Source organism: Mobula hypostoma, chromosome 10 (genome assembly GCF_963921235.1).
Source record: "Mobula hypostoma chromosome 10, sMobHyp1.1, whole genome shotgun sequence".
In the NCBI taxonomy this organism is placed as follows: Eukaryota; Metazoa; Chordata; class Chondrichthyes; order Myliobatiformes; family Myliobatidae; genus Mobula; species Mobula hypostoma.
The window spans coordinates 100936514-100963694 of NC_086106.1; the positions used below are offsets into that span (position 1 = coordinate 100936514).

At 40.3% G+C, this 27181-nt stretch overlaps 1 protein-coding gene across 4 annotated transcripts in view; it reads left to right on the forward strand.

Annotated features, from left to right (window-relative positions):
• Positions 1-27181, forward strand: part of tenm1 (teneurin transmembrane protein 1) — a 2340669-nt gene that overhangs the window by 2187887 nt on the left and 125601 nt on the right. For all 4 annotated transcript variants that reach the window (XM_063060938.1, XM_063060937.1, XM_063060940.1 and 1 more), the window contains 3 exons: positions 6961-7210; positions 12666-12686; positions 25044-25276. In XM_063060938.1, the coding sequence (XP_062917008.1) occupies positions 6961-7210; positions 12666-12686; positions 25044-25276 (504 nt within the window). The remainder of the gene's footprint in view (positions 1-6960; positions 7211-12665; positions 12687-25043; positions 25277-27181) is intronic.

Here is a 27181-nt window from a genome sequence, read left to right on the forward strand (position 1 = left end):
ATTTCTGCTCTGCTTGCTCTTGCGTTTTTTTTTGGCCCCTTTTAATGAATCCCTCTTGTTGATTGGTCACTGCCCAACTCAGAGAAACTGCCACAAAACTCTGCCTTTTAAATCTTAATCTTGGACCTGATTGAAAGGTAGCTCTTTTTACACACTCCATCTCATTGACTTCATTTTGATACATTTTTTATTATTTCTTAATGCTAGAGAAATTCAAAAATTCTTGGAGGTTTCGACAGACAGGGAGAGGGTGATGCTGAGGGGTGAAAGGTGTGACATAGCTAGCTGTCTAAATATATTCAATATTTGGTGGATGAAACATCCCCTGCATCCCACACTCCCACTCCCCAGAATGTGATGGAACATGTTACAGCCCGAGGTTTCACTGCTACATCTTGCCTTTCTTCATTCACCAAATCCCCACTCTAGTATGTGCCTGGAGGTCAGCTGTGAGCCTCAGCAACTTGTTGATGATCACAAAATCTCACCAATTATACCAAACCTGAGGTTGAATGCAATGTTTGTTTTTTTTAACCATCATTAGACTAATGGAATCAGATCATAGATTTGTCAAAGTTTTCTTCAACCAATTCTTAGTAAATGTGGATTTGAAGTTGGATATGAAATTCAAAGCAGATTTATTGCATTTTAAGCAAGCAGGTTTTCAGATCTGGTCCAATTATATCCTGCTCTCTGATCCCTCTTCACCTAAAGAGTACATTAATTTTTAATTTGCTGTCTGCTCAGCCACAGGAGATCAATTAGTGCATAAATTACAACTCATTTATGGCTTTCATGGAATAAGAAGCAGAGCATTTTTCAAAGTATTAGTTAAAGTTCATGAATATTATTCCAGTCAAAATTAGGTCATCTTATTCACCTATGGTTAATATGTGACTTTTGGAAAATGCTTTACACATGTGTTCACAGTTAAGATAGGAGGACATTTTCCTAAAATGAGGCAAAGTTCATTTCTGTCATGAAAAGAGCCATATTTCAAATTCAATTTGAAATATTCAATTTCAAATATATATTCCTGAAAATCCCAGTATGTTTTGAGTCTAAGATCAATTTTTGAAAATATGAAACATTTTACCCCCATTGTTATTTAATGTAGGATGAGTTTGTAAAACAATGTTGGTTTATAATTTAAATTATTTTTATCTGGAAGTATAAAAATGTAGGCTCCTACACTATTCCCTTTAAATTCTTCATCAAAGTCAGTGCTCTGTTTTATGTCCTCTGCCTGTGGTTAGCCACACATGATCACTGCTGACCTACATTATGGCATTTTCAGTTTCCTTTTCTAATCCACTAATCAGCAATCGCTGTCCATGCAAGATTTCCTTACAATTATTTGAGACCTATCCCACAAGTTCTTCTCTGTAAAATGAACGGAATTGCTCTTTCTAGGCCAGGTCTAATCTGCCATAGATTTAGCAGACACTTTCAAAACTGTAACTGTTCGGCTTACTACCAAGTTCACACTCCTAAACAATCCAACATTGGAGTACAGTTGAGGAATCACTGATGAAGAGCATGCTGATTTTGGTGAAATCTCAGTTTGTGTGAGAGCCCAGAATCAGGTTTATTATCGCTGGCATATGTCATAAAAGTTGTTGAGTTGTGGCAGCAGTACATTGCAATACATAATAATTTTTATAACTATAAATTACAACAAGAATATACATAAAAATAAATTAAGTAAGTAGTGCAAAAGGAGCAAAAAAATAGGGAGGTATTGTCCATGGGTTCATTAACCATTCAGAAATCTGATGGCAGAGGGGAAGAAGCTGGTACTGAAATGTTGAGCGTGTGTCTTCAGGCTCCCTGATGGTAGCAATGGGAAGGGGGCAGGTCCTGTGTGATGGGGTCCTTAATGACAGATGCTGCCTTTTTGAGGCATTGCCTTTTAAAGGTGTCCTCGATGCATGTGAGGCTAGTGCCCATGATGGAACTGGCTAAGTTTAGAAATTTCTGCAGTTTTTTCTGATCCTGCGCAGTGGTCCCTCCATACCAGATGGTGATGCAACCAGTCAGGTGTTTTCCACGGTACGTCTGTAGAAATTTGCAAGATTCTTTGGTGACATACTAATTCTCCTAAACTCCTAATGAAGCGTAGTTGCTGTCATATCCTGGCAATTGCATCAATATTTTGAGCCCAGGAAACAGCTTCAGAAATGTAGACACCCAGGCTTGAAATCATTCTCCCTTACCACTGCTGATCCCTCAATTTCCCCTCCCTGAAGTCCACTATTAATTCCTTAGTCTTAAATTGAGTGCAAGGTTATGTGACTCCTGTATGCCTCCTCATCACCATCTGAAATTCTGCCATTGGTGTTCGGGTTGGTAAACTGATAGTTCCACTGGGAACTATTCTCAGTTCACTGCAGGTAGATATCATGATGGTGTAATTGTTAGCACAGTGCAAAAACAATTAGGATTGCCTTTCTTCAGTTACAGTGACCTAGGTTTGATTCTGACCTTAGGTGCTGTCAGGAGTTTGCACATGCTTTCTGTGATAGCATGCATTTGGTGCTCTGCTTTCATAGATTTACAGAAAATTTGCAAAAGTTTTACTTAGATTTTTGCAAAATTTGCAAAATGTTTTCATAGATTTATAGAAAACCACTCTGTAGTCTCTGAAAGGGTTCCTGGAGGCAGAAGCAATGTGCATGAACCTCATGGCAGGCAGGCTGCAGCACGGGGCGCAGGCCAATGTTTGACTCCATTTCACCGCTTGAAGCTTCCATTGTGTGCCGATTAAAATGACGAGGGAGATTGAAGCATCAAGGCAAGTGCGTCAGCTGCCTATCTTCTGATTGCTCTGTTTCCGAGAAGGGATAGTCTTCCACCGTGCCCGGAGAGTGTTGCCCAGGTTTTCTGCATTTTGGATCTGGACTTGGACTAAAGACTTCTTTTCAGTCTTATAGTTTTTTTTTATATTCCCTGTTTTTCACCTGATCTTTCTTGTTTTTTGTGTGTGAAGAGGGGGATTTGGGGTCAATGTGCCTGTTCCATTTTGTTTATTTTTTTGTGCGGGGGAGGGGATTTGTTCCATTTTGTTCTTTTTTCTTGTGTGAGAGGAGTGATGGGGGGAGGGGGGCTAAAGTGTCTACTCTGTTTTTGTTTTTTTTATGCAGGAGGGGAGATTTGGGGGGTTGCCTTTCTTTGCTTTCTTGGTGTCATGGCTACTCAGAAAAGAAGAATTCCAGAGTTGTATATTTTGATAATAAATGTAGCTTTAAAATTTGTGATGTTAAAAGAAGATGTGTTCAACCAACTACAAATGCACTGGCTAGAACAGCTAATCCAACCTCCCTACTTTAGTCCTGGAGGCCATAATATTTCAAGTGCACATCCAAGTATTATTTAAAAATGATAAAGGTTTCTGACTAACCTTCCTCTTCAGTCAATGAATTCAAAACCCTTCCAACCCTCTGGATGAAAATATATTCCTCCTACACCTCTGGGTGAAAACCTAGTCCTGCTGGCCCTTCTAATTCTTCTACCAATTAGTTTAAATTTATGGCCCCCTGGTTTCTGATGCCTTTCTATTTGTTTTTTTCTGAGTGCTTTATACACCTACTACATCTCCTCTCCATTTCCTCTGCTCAAAAATGACAAGCAACATATCCATCCTTTTCTGGGTGCAGAAGACATCCTCATAAAGTTTCCCCGTAGTCTTTCAAGTGCAACCACATCTCTTCTACACATTGGTGACCAGAAATGTACATGATATTCATTCTGTAGTCTAATAAAGTGGTTTCTGTAGTTCTAGCACTACAGAACACAGAACGCACTACACTGGTGAACGCAGCAGCAACTTTGATGTGTGTTGCTTGAATTTCCAGCATCTGCAGAATTCCTGTTGTTTGCAATGACAATTTAACCCTGGTTTCCTTTTAGCACTCCTGTCCCCAACCAACCTTCTCCTTGTCATATGGATGCAATTAATTTCACACAATTATTTGTGACCAGGAACTTTCATCGTGATTTTCTTAATCAACTTTAGTAGAGATTCTGCTTTTGATTATTAGGAAGTTTAATTGACCTGAACAGCTCTAATATATCTAACATGAACAAAGTAGATTGAATGACATCCCTCTTGGATGTAATTTACTGACACATATGTGGTTCTTTGGTTTCTGCAAATCTCCTATCATAGCTATGACACAAATCAAGAGAACCACAAGTCAAGTGAGGTTCCTTCATCTCCTTTGTAAGTCTTTATGTGTCATTATTTCGCTTATTTTTGCTTATTCTGCGAGCACCTTCTCAGGTTTGGAGTGCCTTAATCTTACTATGTACTTGTTCATGTCATAACCCTGGGAAAAAAGATAGGATCTTTGGCAGCTAAAGCCAGATAGACTTGTACTTCCCAACTTCCCTCTAACTCCTAATGACATACAAAACCAGAGCTAGAATGAAACTTCATTCTTTCAAAATTGGCAAATTTCCAAGCACTATTTAGGTGAAACATTCATGACTCCACTTGCAGAGAAGTGAAATTGCAAAGAATATATCTTTCAAGAATCGTATATGATGACAACAAAACATTGTAGTGGTAAAATTAGAAAAAAACAAATGAAAGGTCTTTGAGCACTTGTGATACAAAAACAGTGAAGCTAAACAGACAAGACATGAATTCAGTGACTTAAATGGAGTTTAAGTATTAAATGATTTTAGGCTCTCTTGAACATAAAATGCAGCTGATTATCAAACCATGTGTAATGACAGGGTTTATAGAAAGGAAAGTTCCATGTCTCCATGTATGTTCTATACCTAAGTCTATATTCAGCACACAAGACTTCATGGATTTTCCCAGCCATTCCACACTGCAAAAAAGACATTGGAGTAAACAATAGACCTACAAGTAAGTGCCTGCAGTGGAAAAACTAAATAGATAGCTTAGACTTGATAAGCTAAATAGCATCTTCCTATCTCAAATTAAAAATATGATATATAATAATATATGATAATGCATGCTTTATGATGCTCTGCACTGGTAGAACTGACTTATAAAATTTACAACTATGGGTGATAGATTTCTTGTTTTTAAACTTCCAGGCATTCCTCCTTACAGCCATTCATGTTACCTTGTTTTATTGGGAAAGCAGTCCTCTAATGTCTTCAATACTTCCCTTTATTATCCCCTCAAACTACCAGAGGCTCTGCTGTGCATGCTTCCTGCTCCTTATAGTCCCAGTGTGCAAAACAAATATTATGGCAGCCTATTAGTGGGATTTACTTATTTTATGTAACTATAAAACCCCCCTTTCATTTTCACAATCAGGTTTATTATCACCAGCATGTGTCATGAAACGTGTTAACTTAGCAGTAACAATTCAATGCAATACACAATATAGAAGAAGAAGAAGAAGAAGAAGAAAGAAAGAAAGAAATTACAGTATATGTATAATGAATAGATTAAAAATTGTGCAAAAAACAGAAATAATATATATTTAAAAAGTGAGGTAGTGTTCATGGATTCAATGTCCATTTAGGAATTGGATGGCAGAGGGGAAGAAGCTGTTCCTGAATCGCAGAGTGTGCCTTCAGGCTTCCGTACCTCCTTCCTGATGGTAACAGTGAGAAAAGGGCATGACCTGGGTGCTGGAGGTCCTTAATAATGGACACTGCCTTTCTGTGACACCACTCCTGGAAGATATTCTGGGTACTTTGTAGGCTAGTACCCAAGATGGAGCCAACTAAATTTACAACCTTCTGCGGCTTTTTTCGGTCCTGTGCTGTAGCCCCCCCATAACAGACAGTGACGCAGCCTCTCAGAATGCTCTCCGTGGTACATCTATAGACGTTTTCAAGTGTATTTGTTGGTATAGCAAATCTCTTCAGACTCCTAATGAAGTATAGTCACTGTCTTTAAACTTACTCCTTCAAATTATAGGCTTCTAATCCATCTAATCTATTAATATCCTTAAACTTTATGTCCCTCACAGTGCAGGTCATGTTGTGCCATCTTGATTGATCAATGAAATATGAGGCTGCCTGTAATAATCCTACTGCCTGTATTGGTACGTTTTACTGTCGAAGAATGCAGCTGCCTTTCTCTATCAGCACTACTGTTGTAGTATCGATTGTGAGATTTTTAGATTAACCAGTATTGTGTCAGGATTCTGAAATATGCAACGTTTCCAGCACTTCAAGCAGGAGTCAAATAATAATGTACAGAACATTTGGGTATTTGGAAAGCATTACTTAAGGTAAAACTGATTAGATGCAAAATTCTGCTACGTGGTTTAAATGTTAGGAAAGCTATTTGTTTGTCAAAATAGTTTCGCGTCAGTTTACGATACCTACAATACCATGCAATACTCTAACATTTGAAGGGTTCCTCTTACCAGCTGCTACAATTACTGTGACAAATAGAATCTGTAGATCATATATGACCATTGTGGAATCTAAATAATTAACGGTTGGGCACTTTGTCCCTGTCTATAATTACTAGCAGAAATCATGGACACTGCAGAGAGATAAAAGCACAGCTGACACCAACCATGCCAATACTAGTTATCTGAAAGAGCAGTCATGCTTGGTACTTAACCCAGCTGTGAAGAATCATTTCAGAATTGGTGCTTATCTTGGAAAGTCACCACACAAATAATGACCAGCTTCTCGTGATGAAGAAATAACATTAAAAAATAAGGGAATACAAATAATAAAAAGTATGACATATAAATAAACTTTCGAGTGATCCTTGTATTGCACCATTTGTCAGTTTTCAGCAGCATTTAAATATATCATCACTTTAGAACGGGTTCATATTTTTAAGCTACAAGGAACCATGATGTAGTTTTTTTTCTGATTCAAATATGACATTTTTATTCACATGAATTGTCAAGATCATATCTTAATCATGTGCATTCTCTACACAGCAAGCATTCAACAAAACAAATATAATCCCTCTTAGTTATGTCCTCCTTTTAATTTTGTTTTCAGGAATATTACACAAAGGGAATGGAGAGAACCAGTTTATATCCCAGCAGCCATTTGTGATTACAAGCATCATGGGAAATGGTCGTCAACGGAGCGTTGCTTGTCCAAACTGTAACAGTCTAGCAAAGGACAATAAACTCTATGCACCAGTTGCACTGGCGTGCGGCCCAGATGGCAGCATCTACATTGGGGACTTCAATTTTGTACGCCGGATCTTTCCATCTGGAAATGCCATAAATATTTTAGAGCTGAGGTATGCCACACTTGGACTAATTTATATCTGAAAGTTTCACACCTGAAGTTTAGCTATTATAAGTCTGACATTTTAAACCATTTACTGTTGTCAAGAGACAGGATGTATAACTAAGCACAAAACTTATTTACTATGAATATCCCAGAAGTAGTGGCAAGGTTCTTTTTCACCATGAGCATTTGAGCTTGATTATTATTGCCAATGCATTTGGTTGCTTTTGTATAGCACTGCACTGTGTATGTTTCACACGGATTGCTCTCTTCGCCTCACCCCCATAAGCCAACAACCATTGTACTTGGCCGATGGAGGTGAGGAGAAGGAAGTAGGTGCTAGGGAGAAAGCTCTAGTAATTTCCTGTATGTGGAGTCCAGACTTGTTCCCTACCTGCTTGTCTACCATGACACAGAAAAGTGTAGATGAAAGCAGTCAGTCACTAAGCTAAGGGTCATTAAGACTGAATATCTGATCACTGGAAAGAAAGAACTGGTGGTCTTGAAATATCTAAATCTTCATCTATCTCCCACCCCTCCTAACAAAGATTAATACGTTAGAAATAGATTGCAGAGTGCTCTTTGGGATTTTCTCAGCAGAATGAGAGCACCATGTGTTGCTTTGTCTTTACTTTTGCTAGTTATGAGGACAACTGCTGTCACTGGGAGATATAATTAAGCAGCCTTAAACTTCATTGATTGTTTAAAATCTAGAGTGTGCTTAAATTAAGCTGAGGAATTCTCTCCAACTGTCATAGTCCGGTCCGTAATGTCCCCGTTCCGGTTCACAGTCCGGTCCATGGACTCCGGACTCCAGGTCTTCTGGCTGTCCCTTGTATCAGTTGGGCTTAATCATAGGCACCTGATGCTCGTCTTGGGACTGGGAATATAACTGGCCCTGGGTTGAGTGTGGTTGCTGGCTTGTCTTGTCAGTATCCCCTTGGAGTAATCTGCTGGTGGAAGGCTAGAGCAGCCATTTGTGATCTCTAGGCCTGGTTGGAGGACCACTACTTCATGGAGCCTTGTTATCTCTAGTCAGAGCAGTCATTGTGGTATGGATTTAGCTGTTTCCAGGGCCAGCTGAGTAGCTGTCTGCCACTCCAAGCTGGATATGGATTTGGCTGTTTCTGTAGCCAGCGAAGGTTGTTGGATGCCCTGAGACTTGGAGCCACCCCAGACTGAGCTCCCTTCTTGACCTTGCCTCTGTGGGGTAAGCCAGGCTGTCCTTGCCATTACCCTGCAGTTGGATCTGTCCCTTCCTGTCCTTGCCTCCATTGGGTAAGCCAGGCTGTCTTTGCTGTTACCCTGAGGCTGGACTGTTTCCTTCCCCTCTCCATCTGAATCCCTGACAGTTTCCTTGGTGGTTTACCTCAGCAGTCATCCCAGCCTGGTGTCCAAGGAAGGGGCCCAGCCCTGTGAAAACATCCTGGCCCTACATCCTAGGAATGGTCCTGGCCCTGTGCCCTAAGGAGCCCTGGCTCTGTACTCAAGGGCCTATCTGACCCAAGCCTTGAAAAACCCAAACCATGTCCAGTCCTGTAGCCATGTCATGTCCTCACCTAATTTTGGGGTCTGAGCCTGAGTCGAGACCCAAGTCCCTTGTTCAGTCTCTGGCTCAAAGTCCAAACCCAGGCTCCTAATTCCCAATTCCTTGTCCTGGTCCTGCTTTCCCATCCAAAGTCCTAGCCCAAGTCTGTGTTCCTGTCCCAGCTCCTAGTCTGTGTCCAGTCCCGTCCCTAACTCTAGTCCAGTCCGGTCCAGTTTCCAGTACTTCAGTGACTGTCTTACATTTGGGTTGGCCTCCCAACGCTCCCTTATGACACCAACATTCATCTGTTTAGGAACTCAGTGCATGGAGCCTTGGTTGTAATACACTTGGCAGAAAATATTGTTGTGCCCAAAGCTAAATGCTCAGCACAGGTATATCCAGCATCCTCTTTGACTTTCTCCCATCAGGCATGAGTTGACAATGCATAAAAACAAGATGAGAAACAGTTTCTTTCCCCAGGCCATTAGGCTTCTGAACTCCCTGCCACATTATATTCAAAGTGTCACTGGTTAATCTATTAATGCACTTCAGCTTGTTTATGTATGATTCATCTATAGGATTTTATCCTTACCTTCATAAGTTATCATGTGTTCTGTGTGTTATGTGTACAATAGTGCTTTACACCCTGGTTCGAAGAATATTGTCTCATTTCTATATATATTATATGGTTATATACATTATATAGATGTATGTAGTTAAATGACAATAAACTTGACTTGAGTTGAGGGGGAACCTCAGAGCAGGAGATAGCAGTATTTCCAACCATTATCAAAGATACTCCCAGATAATCTTAAAGACACTGTATTACATGCCAGCTCAACCTGCTTTCATTAAATCATTCCCAATCTGTCAGTGCTGAGATGTGTGACATCCTGCAGGCAGAGCTTCAGCTAGTATGTCCTGTACTGCTTTGTTCTCAAGGGTAATGGTCCTAATTGCCACACAGTCACTACAAGCAGATGTAAGAGTTCTGTGCTGTATCTCTCAATTTACAGCTCATGGCTTCATCAGTGAGATGACCCCAGACACTGTAGTCATGAAGAATTGATTTCATCCACTTTGACTTCAGTGAGGTACAAGTGGCACCTCAGGCAGTGGGACTTGCCTGCATTTCTTGCTTCCCACAAATGCAAGGCAATCATTGACAGCACTAGAATGAAAAACCCAGAGATGTTCATCACTAATCGGGGGTGTGGAGTTTTTATAAAATTCCCTCCATTCTATTTTGCATGTCTGCTTGCACTAATCATAATGTATCAATAAGTGAATCTTTTCTGCATTTACTTCAGTAGCTTACTAGTCATACTGATAATTGGAATCCCATTTAAAGATCTTATGGAATCTTTTTTATGAGCTTCCCTCTTCATCTATATGCAGATCACACTAATATATCTTATAAAACTAAAAACAGTTTTATTAAATGGGGTTTATCACATAAATAAGAGGAAACCATGTTTACCATTTCTCTACAGGCTCTTTGATACGAGGCCTGGAAGACTTTCACACACCTGTGGTGCACTAGACATTTGTCTTTGTATTGTGGCACTGGCTAGGACTTGGTTTTCACTTTAAGTGTCTCCCTCTCCCTTTCCCCTGCAGTTCCAGTTTCCTCCTGAGCTGTCCAGGTTTACCTTGACTGCATCAGGGAGTATGCTTTTTTTTATTTATTTATCGAGATACAGAGCGGAACAGTCTCCTTCCAGCCCTTCGAGCCGCGACACCCAGCAATCCCCTGATTTAATCCTAGCCTAATCATGGGACAATTTACAATGACCAATTAACCAAGCAACCTTGTACTGAGGGAAGAAACTGGGGCACCCAGAGGAAACCCACATCTCCTTCCAGGCAGCAGTGGTGGATGATGTTGTCCACAAAGTATCAGGAGATGTGCTACATTGGGTGAGGCCCAGTCGGGAACTACACAGGCCCTGGTTTCACACTGATCTCTGGATATTGTGGGCGTAAAACAAGTGAAAACTTTTCTGATGGCCTTTTAATGAATTTCACAATCGTATGTGTAGAACAGAACTGAATATTAGTGCCAAATAGGTCTCTACATAAAGTTCACGAAGAGACCAACTTTAAAGTTCTTGCTTCAGTGTTTAACATGGCAATGGATTGAGTGACATTCAAAGAAATACCACAAATGAGACAACATCATTTAAAACCAAAAAGGGAACACATGCTTAAATAGTTAATGAGATTTACAGGAAAATGTTTCCCGCTTGGCATTGCTGTCTGTCACACCTCCAACAGTGTCCTTAGGTCAGCTGCAGTATCATCAGCCACAGACCAACATTCATCAATGTTTTGCTTCCTTACCCCTGGTGCACATTGTGGTGGTGGAGCAGTGGTAGGAACATCTCTCTGTCAACCCCTGCAGCTTCCAATGGGGTTAGTTGGTCCCGCAATTTATGGCCTTCCTCCTCAGCCTCAGCCACAGCCAAAAGTTGCCCTTCTCTGCCTCTCCAACCAACAGGTGGCTCTGCTGAGCCTCGCTCCAGTCACAGCCGTATCAGAGTAACCTTACCGTCAACGTACCAACAAAGCTCCATTATCCTACCGCCACAGGGTAGATAATGGTCCTCCAAATAGCTTCCTTACACTCACCTGCCAGGTCTGAGTACTTCAACCTCCTCTGCTCATGATCCACTCCTTCCTCTCATAAGAATGGTTAACCCAAAGAGGAGGACTGTCTTGGTGGCCATGTACCACAGTACTATGTCTGAGTGGAAAGATATGGTGGTGAGTTCAGTGGGGGAGCTGTAGCCGTTAATAAAATTAGCAGCAGAGAAACCCTTTGTTCCAGATGAATTGCATCAGCATATTTTGAAATAAACTTTGGATAAAATAGCAGAGACGCATTCACAGTAATAAATAATTTATAAAGAAACATCTTTGTGCCAGAGAATCCAAGGATAGCTAACACAATGCCAGAATTTAAAGAGGAGAATGTGTATGTTCATGGAACACAAGCATTTTAACATCAGAATTATAACGGAATCCCTATTGAAGGAGAAAATAGAAAAATATCATGGAACTAAACATTTAATAATGAATAGTGCATCTCAATATGGCAATTCTGCCTGAACATTCTTTGAGAGTGTAGACAAGGATGCTGTGGTTAATGTAATACATATCTATTTCTTAAAGGCATTGTGAAAAGTTAGCATACAACGTATGAACCAATCACCTGAGAACATATGGATTAATTATCAGATTAAGTGGCTTGCAAACAGTGAGTAAATTTTAAAATTCAGAGTGGGGCTTGGAGCAGTGCTTAGATTACTTTTATTCACAATATGGACAAAATCATAGTACTACATTTGCTAAAAATGCAAGTTGAAAACAATATTCCTGAAATGATCAGAAAGTCAAACAGAATCAAGACAGAGAAATGGAGCTTATGTATAAGGTCGGTGACCTTTCCTGAGAACTGTTCCGTTGCAAGTTGAGGTGAAATTGTATTATGTATTAGCACAACATATTAATGTACAGAAACCTTAACTAACTGAAAGTCCAAGATATTTGTTTGAACAGCAAATTATTTCCGCAGTATAATGTTAAGTCATTTACCTAGAAATCAATTTATTGTTAGTAGTGCTAAATCAGCAGAATCATTTCCTATACTCTGCCTCTGAAGTCCATTCCATTGACTTCAAGAAAATGAATTTGGAAGAAAGACTAAGGTCTAGATTATAGAAAGTATTTAAAGAAAATCTACACCTATTACCAACAAATGGTGAATTTTCAGACAATTGTGCACCAATATAGAGTATGATTTCACCCATCGTATGCTTGTATTTATTGGGTGGTTGTTTTTGTATGCCTTACTGTGGTTTATATAACAATTAAATGGTCTTTCTTTTCTGTTCCTCCCACATTGCACTGATGACTTTTCAAATTGCTGAATCAGAAACAGAGACATGAGGCACAGGTAGGTCAATGCTGCTGAGCAGTTACTGCAAAATTAAAAATCGGAATGTCTCCATAAAATTAAGTGATAGGTGTTCAATCACACAATTTGTCTGGTGAGTTGAATCTAACTGTAATGTTTTCTAATCAAGCTCCAAAGACTGAACCTAGTATAGATTATTGTGGGTTCAGTGACTAACAGTTTACCATAAACCTCTATTAATGGGCTCAGGACAAAAGATTTAATTAGGTGTCAGTGGAAGGAAGCAGGGAATTCCTGACCAAAAAAAAAAGCTTGAATTGCTGGCTTCTGTTTAAACCAATAGCAGGGATCTTTGTTTTTAACTTTCACAACCGGTTTCCTGATTAACAGCTGGCCAATTTGATGGGGTGGGAAAAACAACCAGGTAGGTAGTTGGGTAGGAGATTGTAGTGGAGGTGATAAGTTAATCATAAATGTGGGATGAGTCAGGGATTGTTGGTGTTGTGCAATCGAAGTTTGAAACTGTAGGTATGTTTATATTGGTTAGACAAGGGACTGAGTGACACGGCTGAGCTGATGGTGCTGTGCCAGTTACAGGAACTTCATAGAGGCTTGCATGTGGGACTCAAGAAACCACTTCCACTGCTCTGGAACAAGGATTCCAGAATCTGGCTCTTCCATCTTGCCCTATTTACCATTATTTTCATGATCTATAAACATGGCCTCCAAGGTCTGAAAAATCATGCGTTGAATTGAAGCCAGTCAACTGTTGCCTGTGGAGAGTAGTTTATCTCTTGATCTACCGTACTCCTGCTAAAACCAGAAGTTGGTGGGGTTAAAGCACACTGGCTCAAAGATTTTGCTCCACAGAGCCCCCCCCCCCCCATATCATCTCCCATCTGTCTCCAACTCATCCATCCCTGGGCATAAAGTTATTCCCAAGTTAATCTGCACATGGAATCCTTTGTGCTATAATACTTCCTAAGCAGTCACTCTATTCTAATGATATAAATTTGAACAGATAACTTTCATGTGTGGTGCAGTGTAGCTTCAAGTTATGCTAACTTACCTGTTTGAAGTTTGGTCAATTATGTCTCTCAGCTGGGTGACACAAATAAGTACTTAGAGACATATGATTGTCTGCTTGACAAAAATATGGCTGGTTATAGACAGAATGTATGGAATACATTTATAGTGAATACATATTTAATCCAGTATGCAATCTCAATACACTGAGGAAGAGCACTCCACAGTCTCAACATGAATGCATGCATGGTGTTGAAAATTGAAGAATTATTTTACCTTTTGGGGTAATGTTACTTTGAAATTGTGGAAACAACAGGATATAAGACCATAAGACCATAAGATTTGGGAGCAGAAGTAGGCCATTCAGCCCAATGAGTCTGCTCTGCCATTCAATCATGGGCTGATCACGTCATCCAGTCATCCCTACTCCCCTGCTTTCACCCCATACCCTTTGATGCCCTGGCTAATCAAGAACCTATATATCTCTGCCTTAAATGCACCCAATGACTTGGCCTCCACAGCCACTCATGGCAACAAATTCCACAGATTTACCACCCTCTGACTAAAGTAATTTCTCCACATCTCAGTTCTAAAAGGACGTCCTTCAATCCTGAAGCTGTGCCCTTTTGTCTTAGAATCCCCTACCATGGGAAATAACTTTGCCATATCTAATCTGTTCAGGCCTTTTAATAGAATGTTTCTATGAGATCGCCCCTCATTCTCCTGAACTCTTGGGAATACAGCCAAATGTTCCTCTCATTCCTGGAATCATTCTTGTGAATCTTCTCTAAACCCTCTCCAATGTAAGTATATCCTTTCTAAAATAAGGAGCCCAAAACTGCACACAATACTCCAAGTGCAGTCTCACAAGTGCCTTATAGAGCCTCAACATCACGTCCTGGCTGTTATATTCTATACCTCTAGAAATGAATGCCAACATTGCATTTTCCTTCTTCACAACCAACTCAACCTGCAGGTTTAACCTTTAGGGTATCTTGCACAAGGATTCCCAAGTCTCTTTGCATCTCTGCATTTTGAATTCTCTCCCCATCTAAATAATAGTCTGCCCGTTTATGGTCCACCAAAGTGACCATACACTTTCCAACATTGTATTTCATTTGCCACTTCTTTGCCCATTCCCCTAAACTATCTAAGTCTCTCTGTAGGCTCTCTGTTTCCTCTACCCACTCCTCCACCTGTCTTTGTATCATCGGCAAATTTAGCCACAAATCCTGTAGTCCAAATCATTGACATACATCGTAAAAAGTAACAGTCCCAACACCGACCTCTGTGGAACTCCTCTGGTAACCAGCAGCCAGCCAGAATAGGATCCCTTTATTCCCATTCTCTGTTTTCTGCCGACCAGCCAATGGTCCACCCATGCTAGTAACTTCCCTGTAATTCCATGGTCTCTTATCTAGCTGAGCAGCCTCACATGCAGCACCTTGTCAAAGGCCATCTGAAAATCCAAGTACACCACGTCTACTGCATCTCCTTTGTCTACCCTGCTTGTAACTTCCTCAAAGAATTGCAGTAAGTTTGTCAGGCAAGATCTTCCTTTCAGGAAACCATTCTGGCTTTGGCCTATCTTGTCATGTGCCTCCAGGTACGCCATAATCTCATCCCTAACAATCGATTCCAAAAACTTCCCAACCACTGATGTCAGGCTAACAGGTCTATAGTTTCCTTTCTGCTACTCCCACCCTTCTTAAATAGCGGAGTAACATTTGCAATTTTCCAGTCATCCAGGACAATGCCAGAATCTATCCATTCTTGTAAGATCATCGTTAACGCCTCTGCAACCTCTCCAGCTACTTCCTTCAGAACCAGAGGATGCATTCCATCAGGTCCAGGAGATTTATCCAACCTCAGACTATAAAGCTTCCTGAGCACCTTCTCAGTTGTAATTTTCACTGCACAAACCTCATTTCATTGACACTCTTGAATGTCTGGTATACTGCTGACATCTTCCACTGTGAAGATTGATGCAAAATATACATTCATTTCCTCTACCATCTCTGCATCTTTCATTAAAATAGCTCCAGCATCATTTAGAACTTGTCCTATATCTACCCTCAACTCATTTTTACCTTTTATATACTTAAAAATGCTTTTATTATCTTCTTTGATATTAGTCGCCAGCTTCCTCTCATAATTCATCTTTTCCTTCAGAATAACCTTCTTAGTTTCCTTCTGCAAGTTTTTAAAACTCCCCAGTCCTCTATCTTCCCACTAGCTCTGGCTTCCTTGTATGCCCTCTCTTTTGCTTTTACTTTGGCTCTGATTTCACTTGTCATCCACAGCAGTGTCCTTCTTCCCTTTGAAAATTTCTTCTTATTTGGAATATATCTGTCTTGCACTTCCCTCATTTTTCACAGAAACTCCAGCCATTGATGCTCTGCTGTCCTTCCTGCAAATATCCCTTTCCAGTCAACTTCGGCCATTTCTCCTCTCATGCCATTGTAATTTCCTTTATTCCACTGAAATACCGACACGCTGGATTTTATTTTTTCCCTCTCAATTTTCAAAGTGAACTCAATCATATTGTGATCACTGTTCCCTAAGAGTTCCTTAACCTCAAGCTCTCTTATCACCTCTGGATCATTGCACAACACCCAATCTAGCACAGCCGATCCCCTAGTGGGCTCAACAACAAGCTGTTCTAAAAAGCCATCCCTTAGACATTCTACAAGTTCTGTCTCTTGAGGTCGAGTACTGGCCTGGTTTTCTCAATCTATTTGCATGTTAAAGTCCCCAGGGATTATCATGATATGACTGTTATGCTATAGCCACACAAGATCTGCAAGAAAAAGTATAAAATTGCTTAGACATACACGTAAGAATAAGGACCTATCATAAAAGGAGCAAGTTACAGACAATTACTAAATCATAGTCAAAGCAGTAGAAGATATAATTGGCTGAGCTATCAATTAGCACTTGTCAATTGTTTTCAATTTGATTCCTGATGTGATCTGTGGATTCAGTTAAGATCACTTAGCCCTTTGGAGTCTTACTCTAAGCATCATCAAAATAGCTGAATTCATGGTCAAAGGCTACATACAATGAAGAGGAGATAAAAGGCCAATAACAGAAGAATGGTGTAATTGTCTGGGGTCATAGAGTTATAGGAGGTATCGGAGATAGGAAGAAATGAAACCAAACCAGAATAAGTACTGAACAACAGGAATTCTGCAGATGCTGGAAATTCAAGTAACACACATCAAAGTTGCTGGTGAACGCAGCAGGCCAGGCAGCATCTGTAGGAAGAGGTGCAGTCGACGTTTCAGGCCGAGACCCTTCGTCAGGACTAACTGAAGGAAGAGTGAGTAAGGGATTTGAAAGTTGGAGGGGGAGGGGGAGGGGGAGAGGAGGGATAAAGCCAAGAGCTGGACAGGTGATAGGCAAAAGGCAGAATAAGTACTGAGCTCTTTTTTTTAAACTGAGTTGTCAAGGCAGAGTAGGTTATAGACACCAAATGTTTGGATGATCTGAATGTTAAAAAGCATAGAAGAAATAGGCTAACCATGAGATGAAGACTTTTGCAGAGACAGAGTTGAGATAGGATGGAAACAATAAGTGCCACAGAGAGGGAGGTAAATATTATTTGTGATGGGGAAATTTGGAACTCAGAACCTCAGCTTAAGATGGAATTGAGTATCAAAGTTATAAGAAAGTTGGTTAACACAAAATTTGTCACTCACTGATGGCTAGATTTTGACTAGGTAGACTAGAAACAAAGTTGTAGAGGAGTGGGAGCTGATAATTTTGCCAAGGGACTGCACTTTAATGAGTGGGAGAGAGTAGATTGAGAAGGCATCCTTGGAGGATAGCACAGGTGTGATTTTGGAGTGGGGAAAATAAGCCTTTTCTGAAACAAAAAAACAGAACTGGAAGAACGTAGCAAGTTCATCAGCATCTGTGGAAGCAAAAGGTCTGTTAATATTTCAAGACAAGACCCTGCTTTGGGATTGAGAAGGAGAAAGGTTTGCTAGTATTTAGCACCGCTGGGTCTGGCAGTGGAAATAGAAGATGATAGTTGATAGATGGAACAAATTTGGGAGGAGAAAACTAGGTTGAAAAGTGAGTTAATATGGGAGGAGAACACCAGGGATATGTGATACCTAAAAGTGAAATATCCATTCTTCCTTCCATTGGTTTGTTTGCTACCTAAGTGAATTAAAATAGATGCCACTTATCACATGCCATGCCCTTCCCCATTGGTTCTGTCTGCCTATCATGCCCTCACCATCTGGTACCACCTGTTGTCTACCAGCCTTTACCTCCCCCTCTGCAATCCTCCCTCCCTGTCACCCTGAACAATACCTTCCATTGTTATATTCTAACAATCTTTCCTTCTCCCTCGGTCCTGATGCAGGACATCGATCCAAAACATTAACAGATCTTCTGCATCCATTTTATGGCTTTAACCACTCAACCCTTCCAGTGTTCTATTTTTCTGTTCCTGATTCTAGCATTTTTTTTAATATCTTCAAACCTTTACTGGAGAAGCTTTCACTGGAGATTCTCTGGTAACAATCAGCACCACAAGAATGAAACCAACCAAAGGCAACCTCTCTTTGAAAGAGTAAATCCATTAAAGCATTGTGGTATAGCAGACAAGAAAAATAACTGTAGTTTTAATGACAGACTATTTCATTTTTAAGGCTCTCTTGATGTTGTGAAAGGGACTGAAGTATCAATAGAGAGATTGAAATATAAAGTAATAACACATTCAAGAACTTTGTGTTGTCATCGAAGTTAGAAGTGAGGCAAAACTTTACAAAAAAAGTCAATATTCATTTGAAAAAGCTTATGAGAACAATGATTTTAAAAGGGGAAGCTGTGTAGTTGAGGAGAGACACCAAATTAGCTTATCTCCTACTTTGGGAAGAGTATGGAGGGAAAGATATGGAAGTGTATAATCTATTTAGTAGAAATGAGGTCAAAATAAGAGAAAAATTTGAAAAACAGTTGTGTTCAGGAGAAGGAACTTTAGAAAATGGATTATTTCAGTGAGCAAGGAGAAGCTGTAGGAGCAACAACTGGCTCATGTAATAATATTAATGTTCTTCATGTTTTCTGGAGTAGGACAGAGGTAGCAGGAGAAAGGGCTACAGGAAAACAACTGGCCGTAGATTAAAGAATTTCAGGTTGCTTCTCAACTGGTCCCATTGTGCAGTTCTCAAGGTCAAATCAGACTGGGCCAAATTCAATAGCCTCTGGCCATTTATAATTTCAAAGATAAATTTACAATGCTGTATTATTAGTATGAGCTACAGAATGAATTAAATCAGGACAGTCCAATCAAAACATTCCAATTATATTTTTATTCACTGTTTATTATGTCGAGGTTTGCTGTATTAATTAGATCACTTTATTCTGTCCTTCAAAATATTAATTAATAGTTTTAAATGCAACCTGCAGCAGCAATAAATTTTAAGCCAATGTTTTTTGGGCTCTGTTGAAAATTCCAGAGCTTATATTCTTCAGCCAGTTGGCTCCTTGTGAGCAGCATTTTAATTAGTGAAAATTCAGGGAGAAAGAATGACTCGAGGCCATATATGACATATAGCAGATGCCTTTATTTATTTCAACTGAATAAATTCATTAATTTTAATTCAATATTGTATATTGTACAAATAACTTTTATTTCCTATAACAAGGGCCAAGAAATTCTTTTGAGCAGTCATGTTTTTATGTGCTGCATAATGGAATTTTACCAAAAATTGAACATGATTAAGTACCAAATGTGTTAGTAGTGAACTTCTATAACATTCATTCAGTTTATATGTGGACACATAAAGCCTATTAGGCAGCCACAGTAACATCACATGATGTACAGTGCAGGATTTGATGTTATTAATGCAAAGTTTTCCTGTGAATCTGAGATCTGGTAATGGAAGGGGCCTTGGATGTTGGGTTGAGGGTGGATATGACATGTTTTAGGGGAGGTTTGGCCTTGGTTGCCCATTGCCAGGAGGCCAAAGATGTTAGTTACCTTCAATATAGTATTTTTTCCCATTCCCCCCTCTTCTCTGATCACTTTATCATTTCACCCTCATCTCCCAATTGCCTCTCCCCAATCCACTCTAAATGGCTTCAAATTAATCCATCCCCTGTCTAAACTGACCCTATTCCATTCCCCACCCCTTTTCTCTCCCCTCTACCGTGGTCTAACCCTCCCTATTCCTTGCACATCTTTTCTGCATCATCTTCCTTCCCCCTTCATCTACTCTTTCTGACCCCATTAGTGATAAAACCCTTTCTTATTCATCATGGCACAGAAGGAGGCAACTCAGTCTTTCACGTCATGTTGGCTCTGAGCACAGCAATCCCATTTCACTTCTCCCCTCAGGTAGCACACCAGGTCAGGATTAAACCCCACTTTCAGAGGCTATAAGGCATGGATGTTCCGCAAGTGTTAAAAGGGTATCTAACATCACTACAAAATCTAAATCAACACAGTAAATGATGGGATCCTACAAAGTGCTGCAGAACAGAGAGACCCAGGGTACAAATACATAGTTCCCTGAAGATGGTGACACATGTTGACTGGATGGTGACAAACACACTTGCCTTCATTAGTCAAGGCATTGAGTACAAGAATTAGACAGCCGTGTTGCTTGTGAGACTATATTTGGAGTATTGTGTACAGTACTGGTTTCCTAGTTATAGGAAGTATGTCATTACACAAGAGAGAGTACAGAAAAGATTGATAAGGATATTATTGGGTCTGTAGGGTTTTAGTTATGAGGGTCTTTTCTCCTTGGAGCATAGAAGGCTGAAGGTTGACTTGTAGTGGTATATAAAATCATGAGGGCATAGGTAAGATGAGTGTTTTTTTTACTGGGGGAGGGGAGTCCAAAACCAGAAGGAATAGATTTAAGGTGAGATGGGCAAGGTTTAAAGGGGGCATAAGGAGCAACATTTTGCACACAGAGGACGGTGGGTATGTAGAAAAGGCTGCCAGGGAAACTGGTAGACATGGGTGAAATTCAAAGAGTTTGAACAGGTACATGGGTAGGAAAGGCCTAGAGATGCAGGCCAGATGCAAGATAGCTCAGGTAGACAAACTGAATGGCATGGACATATTGAACAGAAGGATATATTTCCATGCCATTAATTCTTTGACTGTATGAGATACAGACTCAGTTTTAAGCATCACTCATGGCTTAAACTGCCCAGACAGATTTCACTAATCCAACATATGCACAATTACAATAACCTTCTGCGTTAAGCAATGAAGCAGGCAAGTAGTTGTCTCTGAGTAAATATGCAGCATTGCAAGATCTGTAATAGCAACCAGAGCCTGCATGGGAGAAAGTTATATGCTGGGACCCCAGAATGAAGGCTGTCAAGTCTGGTACTGAAGTTTTATTATTAGTTATAATAATTAACTAAGAGTTCTGATCCAAGAAGTGACATATCTCATGACTAATTTTGGAGAAAAAAATCAATCCTCATTTCCGTCATTCATTCCACCTTTATATCAATTCCCAATCAGTCTTCCAGTCTTTCCTATCTTTCCTAGGCATCGCCCTGATCTCACTATCACAAATATGATTCTGAGGATCCAACATCACCACCCCCCCACAACCGCACTGAAGGCCAGGGGCCATTCCTATGTGCTTCACAGATGAGGCCTGCTACACTTGCTCCTGTATCTGTTTACAAGCCAGATGTTAATCTCTGACAATAACAAGTCCTCAGAAGTTGTTGCTACAGTAACACAGAGAGCAGAGCTGCTGCCTCACTGCTCCAACCACCTGGACTCAATCTTTGTCTCTGGTATTGTCTATGAGGGATTCACACACTTCAGTTTCCTCACAATTCCCAAAGCCATGAGGGTTCACAGGTTAATTGGTCTCTTTAATTTGCCTCCAGTGCAGGTGAGTGGTTGGAACTTGTGAACATAAGAGGTTACAAGAAAATTTAATGAGGCAATAGCATTTTCTGCAAACCCGCATAGGATCAATGGGCCAAAGGTCCTCTTCCTATTTTGCAAGAAAATATGGAAAGACAGATTTGCTATTCTCTCCCCTGACCTTGCTACTTTTATAACCCAGATCACCTCATTCTGCCTCCACATTCATATAAAAGCCCTGCCGACACTTGTCTCTATCTCCTTCTCTAAGCTTTAACACATAATGGTACAAATGAAGTCTTCCAGACACAAAAATAATTCTGAATAATGTTCAAGAGAAAAGGAGTTCTGGGAATGGCCCCCTTTTCCAAAGAATTAGAATGTCATACCTTTCTCTAGATAGTAACACTAGTCAGGCAAATTTCTATTATATTTCTCATTCCCTTCTTTCTCCTGAAGCTATAGCTTCAGCACATCTGAACTGTGTCCTGTAATGGATTACTTTGGTCCATGAGATGATCAGAATCAGACAGCAGTACAATGAACTACATAATAAATAAGTATAGGGAAAGAAGACTGAGTTTTACACACACACACACACACACACACACACACACACACACACACACGTGCACCTGCTTCCCGAAAGTAACAGTGTGAAGAGGGCATATCCTGGGTGGTGGAGATCCTTAATGCTGGACACTGCCTTCCTAAGGCACCACTCCTTGAAGATATCTTAGGTACTACAGTGGCTGTTACCCATAATGGAGCTGATTAATTTTACAAGTTTCTGCAACTTATTTTGATCTTATGCAGTAGTCCCCGCCCCCCATTCCAGACGGTGACGCAGCCTGTCAGAATGCTCTCCATGATACATTTGTAGAAGTTTTTCAGTGTTTCAGTTGACAAAGCAAATCTCCTAAAACCTCCTACTGAAGTAGAGCTGCTATCATGCCTTCTCTATAGTTGCATCAATATGATGTGTCCAGGTTAGGTCTTCAGAAATATTGACACCTGGAATTTGAAATTGCTCACCCTTTCCACTTCTGATCCCTTGATGAGAATTGGGTTGTGTTCCCCTGTCTTACCCTTCCTGAAGTCCACAATCAGCTCTTTGGTCTTGCTGACCTTGAGTGCAATGTTGTTGCTGAGACACCACTCAACTAACTGATATATCTCGCTCCTGTACGCTCTCTGGTCACCATGTGAAACTCTGCCAACAATGGTTGCATCATCCTCAAATGTATAGATGCTGTTTGAGCTATGCCTAGCCACACAGTCATGGGTGTAGAGTAGAGCACTGGGCTAAGCACACGTCCCTGGGGAGCGCCAGTGTTAATTGTCAGCGAGGTGGAGATGTTATTTCCAGTCTGCACAGATTCGGTGCCTGTTTCCGACACAGTGAGGCAGCAGGGAATTTCAAAACCTCCACAATGAATTGAGCACCTTGTCACATCTCTAGCCTTCATTATCTAATCAGTAATGTTCTAGATTTGTTTTTGACTGTACATATTGTATGAATTTTACAACATATTTATTATTCTTAATCAGTTCCATCAAAATACAACCAGGAGCAAAAAAAAAACAGCACTCTATACCCATACCTTTAGGCCTCATGTGGAAGGTGTTGAAAATCACAAGCAGTGAAGCCAATGGGCAGATGATAGGTCCTCAAACAGTAATGAACAAAATTACAGGATCGTCTGTTTTTTTTGGGAGGCAAGTGTCGGTTGAGGAATACATGTTAAATATGAGTTGAACTTAAGAATGCTGCCAGGAGGCCAAAGATGGATACGTTTCACTGTCATTCTTCACACACTCTGGCAGTATTGGCCCAACAAGTGAAATTAATCTTGTTGTCCAGCTGGGAAAGGTACCATTTGGAAGTCTTGCTCCTTCAGCTACTCCAGCTGAGAGCTGATGTGTACTTAGGTAGATAGTTACCTGCCAAAACACTGTCTCAGTAACCCATGAGGATATGCTGTTGACTTCTGGGATATGCTCTGTGGCTGTTGGTAGGATTTAGAGACTGTCCTTTACTACCACTGACAACACATCACAAATTGCTAAACACTAAATGGCACCCCGGAATCATTTCAATTATCTTAGTATAACATGGAGAAAATGGACTTACAAAATAAATGATGGTGAAATAAAATTCCAAAAGAAGTGAATTGTATTCCCTATTCAGATATAACTCTATCAGCTTACTAGAGAGTGAGATCTGCATTTCTATTGGTATTCAATTAGTTTTGCTTAAAGCTACTTTACTTTAATCCTGGTACAAAATAATGCTTACAGAGGCTCACTTCATACAGTAGTCCTGTCAAATTAGAACGAATTGCACTGAATTTAGCATCAATATAAAAATAATAGGGTGAAAAATATGACAGACAGCAATGTTTGTTCGATATTGTCTTTGTTTGTTGATGTGACAAAGTAACAGATTTTCTGTTGGGTGAGATACAAAGCTTCCATCAGGCAAGCAGCTTGATGCCAGATGAGAGCTGGCAAAACTTCTTACAAGTACAGCTGGTGGATGAAAATGTTTTTGTCCAAAGGGTCTCAAAGCAGACACCACAGCAATGTTTAACAGACCAACTTCAGCCATGCCATCAGTCACCCATTTAGAGAGAAGGACACACACGCTGCCACCCATTGGCTCAGCAACACATCTGGTATCAGTTGCTCCTCTCTTTGGCAGCGCTACTACCAGATCACAGCAAGAACTGGTATTTCATCAGTGGAGTGAGCCTTTGCATAAGAGATTCAGAGATATTTTTTCTGCAAGCTTCTGAGCAGACAGCAATGACATGGCAGATGGTCAAAGACACTCAGTGGTATTGCGTACCTGACAGAAACTTAGCAAATGAAATATGGTAAGCCTGTAGCTCAAAGCTCTACATTTGCACTTAGGCCTCTGTAAATTATAGATTTAAAATTACCTTAAGTAAACACAGCAGAGATCTGTTTTTGAGCTTTCCATACGCCACAAACTATTCAGCTAAAGCTGTGCAGTTTATTAAGTGAATCGATTGGAAACGGTGTGTTCCAGGCTGTGCTTCGGCTCATTTCCTCAGAGACAGAATGCATTTTGCTTCCGTTGTTTCCACGGAGCCTAATGCTACTTAAACCCTGAAGACTTCTCAGAATGGGTTACAAACCATTTCTTAACCATGGTCAAAGGAATAGTAAAGAGGAGTTAACATTTCATGGTCATTTGAATGAGATCTTGAATTGGTTGCCATGGAAATAACTTATTTTTAAGGAGCTTAGCCTCTCAGATCTGTAAAGAACATTCCAAACAAATATAATAGCAGTTGAGAGGTGACCTTCAACTGAAGAGCTATGAAAATTTAAAAAAAAGTCATAGTTACAAAGGTAGCAAAATTAATGCACAATTTGCAGATTTAACTATTTGACATGATTTCCCTTAAGATAAAAAAAATCTCAGAGAATAAAATCCAATCCAGTGAAGTTCTGATATATGTCTCCTTTTCTTTCAGCCACAGTCCTGCTCACAAATACTACCTAGCTGTGAACCCTGTTTCTGGACTGCTTTACCTATCAGACACCAGCACCAGGAAAGTGTATAGAGTGAAGTCCTTGATTCAAACCAAAGATCTCTTAAGGAATTCTCAGGTGGTGGCTGGAACTGGAGATCAATGTCTCCCTTTTGATCAAAACCATTGTGGAGATGGGGGAAAAGCAGCTGAAGCCTCCCTCACCAGCCCCAGAGGTAAAGTGCATTGTCAATTGAACACAGAAATTTTACCCGTAGCTTCAAAACTTCACAACAAGTTGTTTTCCTTGGGTTGATTGAAAATGTTGGCAACAGCTGGCCATTTAGGATGCCAGCTATACCATATGATGATGTGTAACTCATTAAAGTACAAGCACATTAAAATAATTGGCAATCCAGCTCACATTTGGGTTATATCAGGTGCCTTCTTTGTTCCAGAAATTTCCTACAAATTGAAACATTATAATCATGGAACAGAAAGTAGTCTACGGTGTTATCACATTTTGTTTAAAATGTCCTTCAATTATTTGAATGAGATTGTAATCTGTGAAAACAGTGGGAATCTGATTAAAATGTATTTTCAAGGTTTCAAAGGTACATTTAATGTCAGAGAAATGTATACAATATACACCCTGAAATACTTTTATTTCGCAACCATCCACAAAAAACAGAGGAGTTGAACAGTGAAATGTTAGAACCCCAAAGTCCCCCCCAAGCCCCCCTCCCTCCCACACGTAAGCGGCAGCAAGCAACGATCCCCCTCCCCCACCAGCAAAAGAAAGCTTTGGCACCCATCACTGAGCACTCAAACGTGTAGCAAAGCAACAGCAAAGACACAGTCTTGCAGTACTCCAAAGATTACTCGTTCACCCGGTATTAGACATACCACAGGCTCTCTCTCTCCCTAATAAGGGAGAAAGAGATAACTCAGTTTCACAGCAAGAGGGGAGACATAACAAATAACTTCTGGTTTATGATGTTAAAAGTTCATTGTGTCACTTTTTCCAAGCTCTGTGCCCAAAGATCTCAGGTTTCCGGGCACACACCCTTAGATCTTGCGACTCCCATAACACACCGATCTCCTGCCCAGACACTGACCTCCGATGCCCCCCACCTCCAGAGCCACGAAATCTTGGACCTCCAAAGGCGAGCACAGCTCTTAGGCTGTGCCCTTAGCGTGCCGAATAACAGCCAGTCATGAAACCCCAAGAGTAGGTCCCATTCCCGCAAAGAACTGTAGTCAGCATGTAACTCCAGATCAGAGTCTTCAACAAAACCCTGAAAGGGAAAAATAAAGATATTAAAGATAGAAATAGAGCTGTATCCGAAACTGTACTTTGCACTTATACAGTTTTACAGGCGATGCATACATTCAGTCACATATTCCTGTTTTTTTTCTTTTAAAAATTTCATTGATTAAAAACCTAGTTTGCACATCACACTGTAAGTCTGACTTTCATGGTCAGAGTGAATCTCCCGTTGTGCCTTTGATATTGTGTGCAGATGATATAATTCCTTGTGCCACACTCCTTCTGGAGCTTTATAAGGGCACTTCAAACCACATTGTTTGCAGGATGGCAAGTGCACAGGTTTCAGTTCCAGTGACCTGAGTTCAAACCAGTGCTGTCTGTCTGAATTTTATGCAGTTTTCCTGTAATAAATAGCAAGGGTTTCCTCCATAAGCTGTTGCTCCCTCCTACATCCCCAAAGATGTACTGGTTGGTTGGATAAATGCCATTAGAAATTGTCCTGAGTGTGTAGATGAATGTTAAAATATTGATGGAGCTGATCGGGATGTGAAGAGGACAAAATCAGAATCAAATTTACTATCACTGACACATGTCATGAAGTTTGTTGTTTTGTGTCAGCAGTACCGTCCTAAGACATAAATATCTATAAATTATAAAAAACTGCAAGAAAATAAATAATCAGATAGTGTTCATAGGTTAATGCACTGTTAATAAATCTGATGGCAGAGGGGCAGAAGCTATCCCTAAATCATTGAGTAAGGGTATTCAAGCTTCTATTCCTCCTAGCCGATGGTAATACTGAGAAGACAGCATGTCCCAGATGGTGAAGGTCCTTGATGATGGATGTTACCTCCTTGACATACCTTCTCTT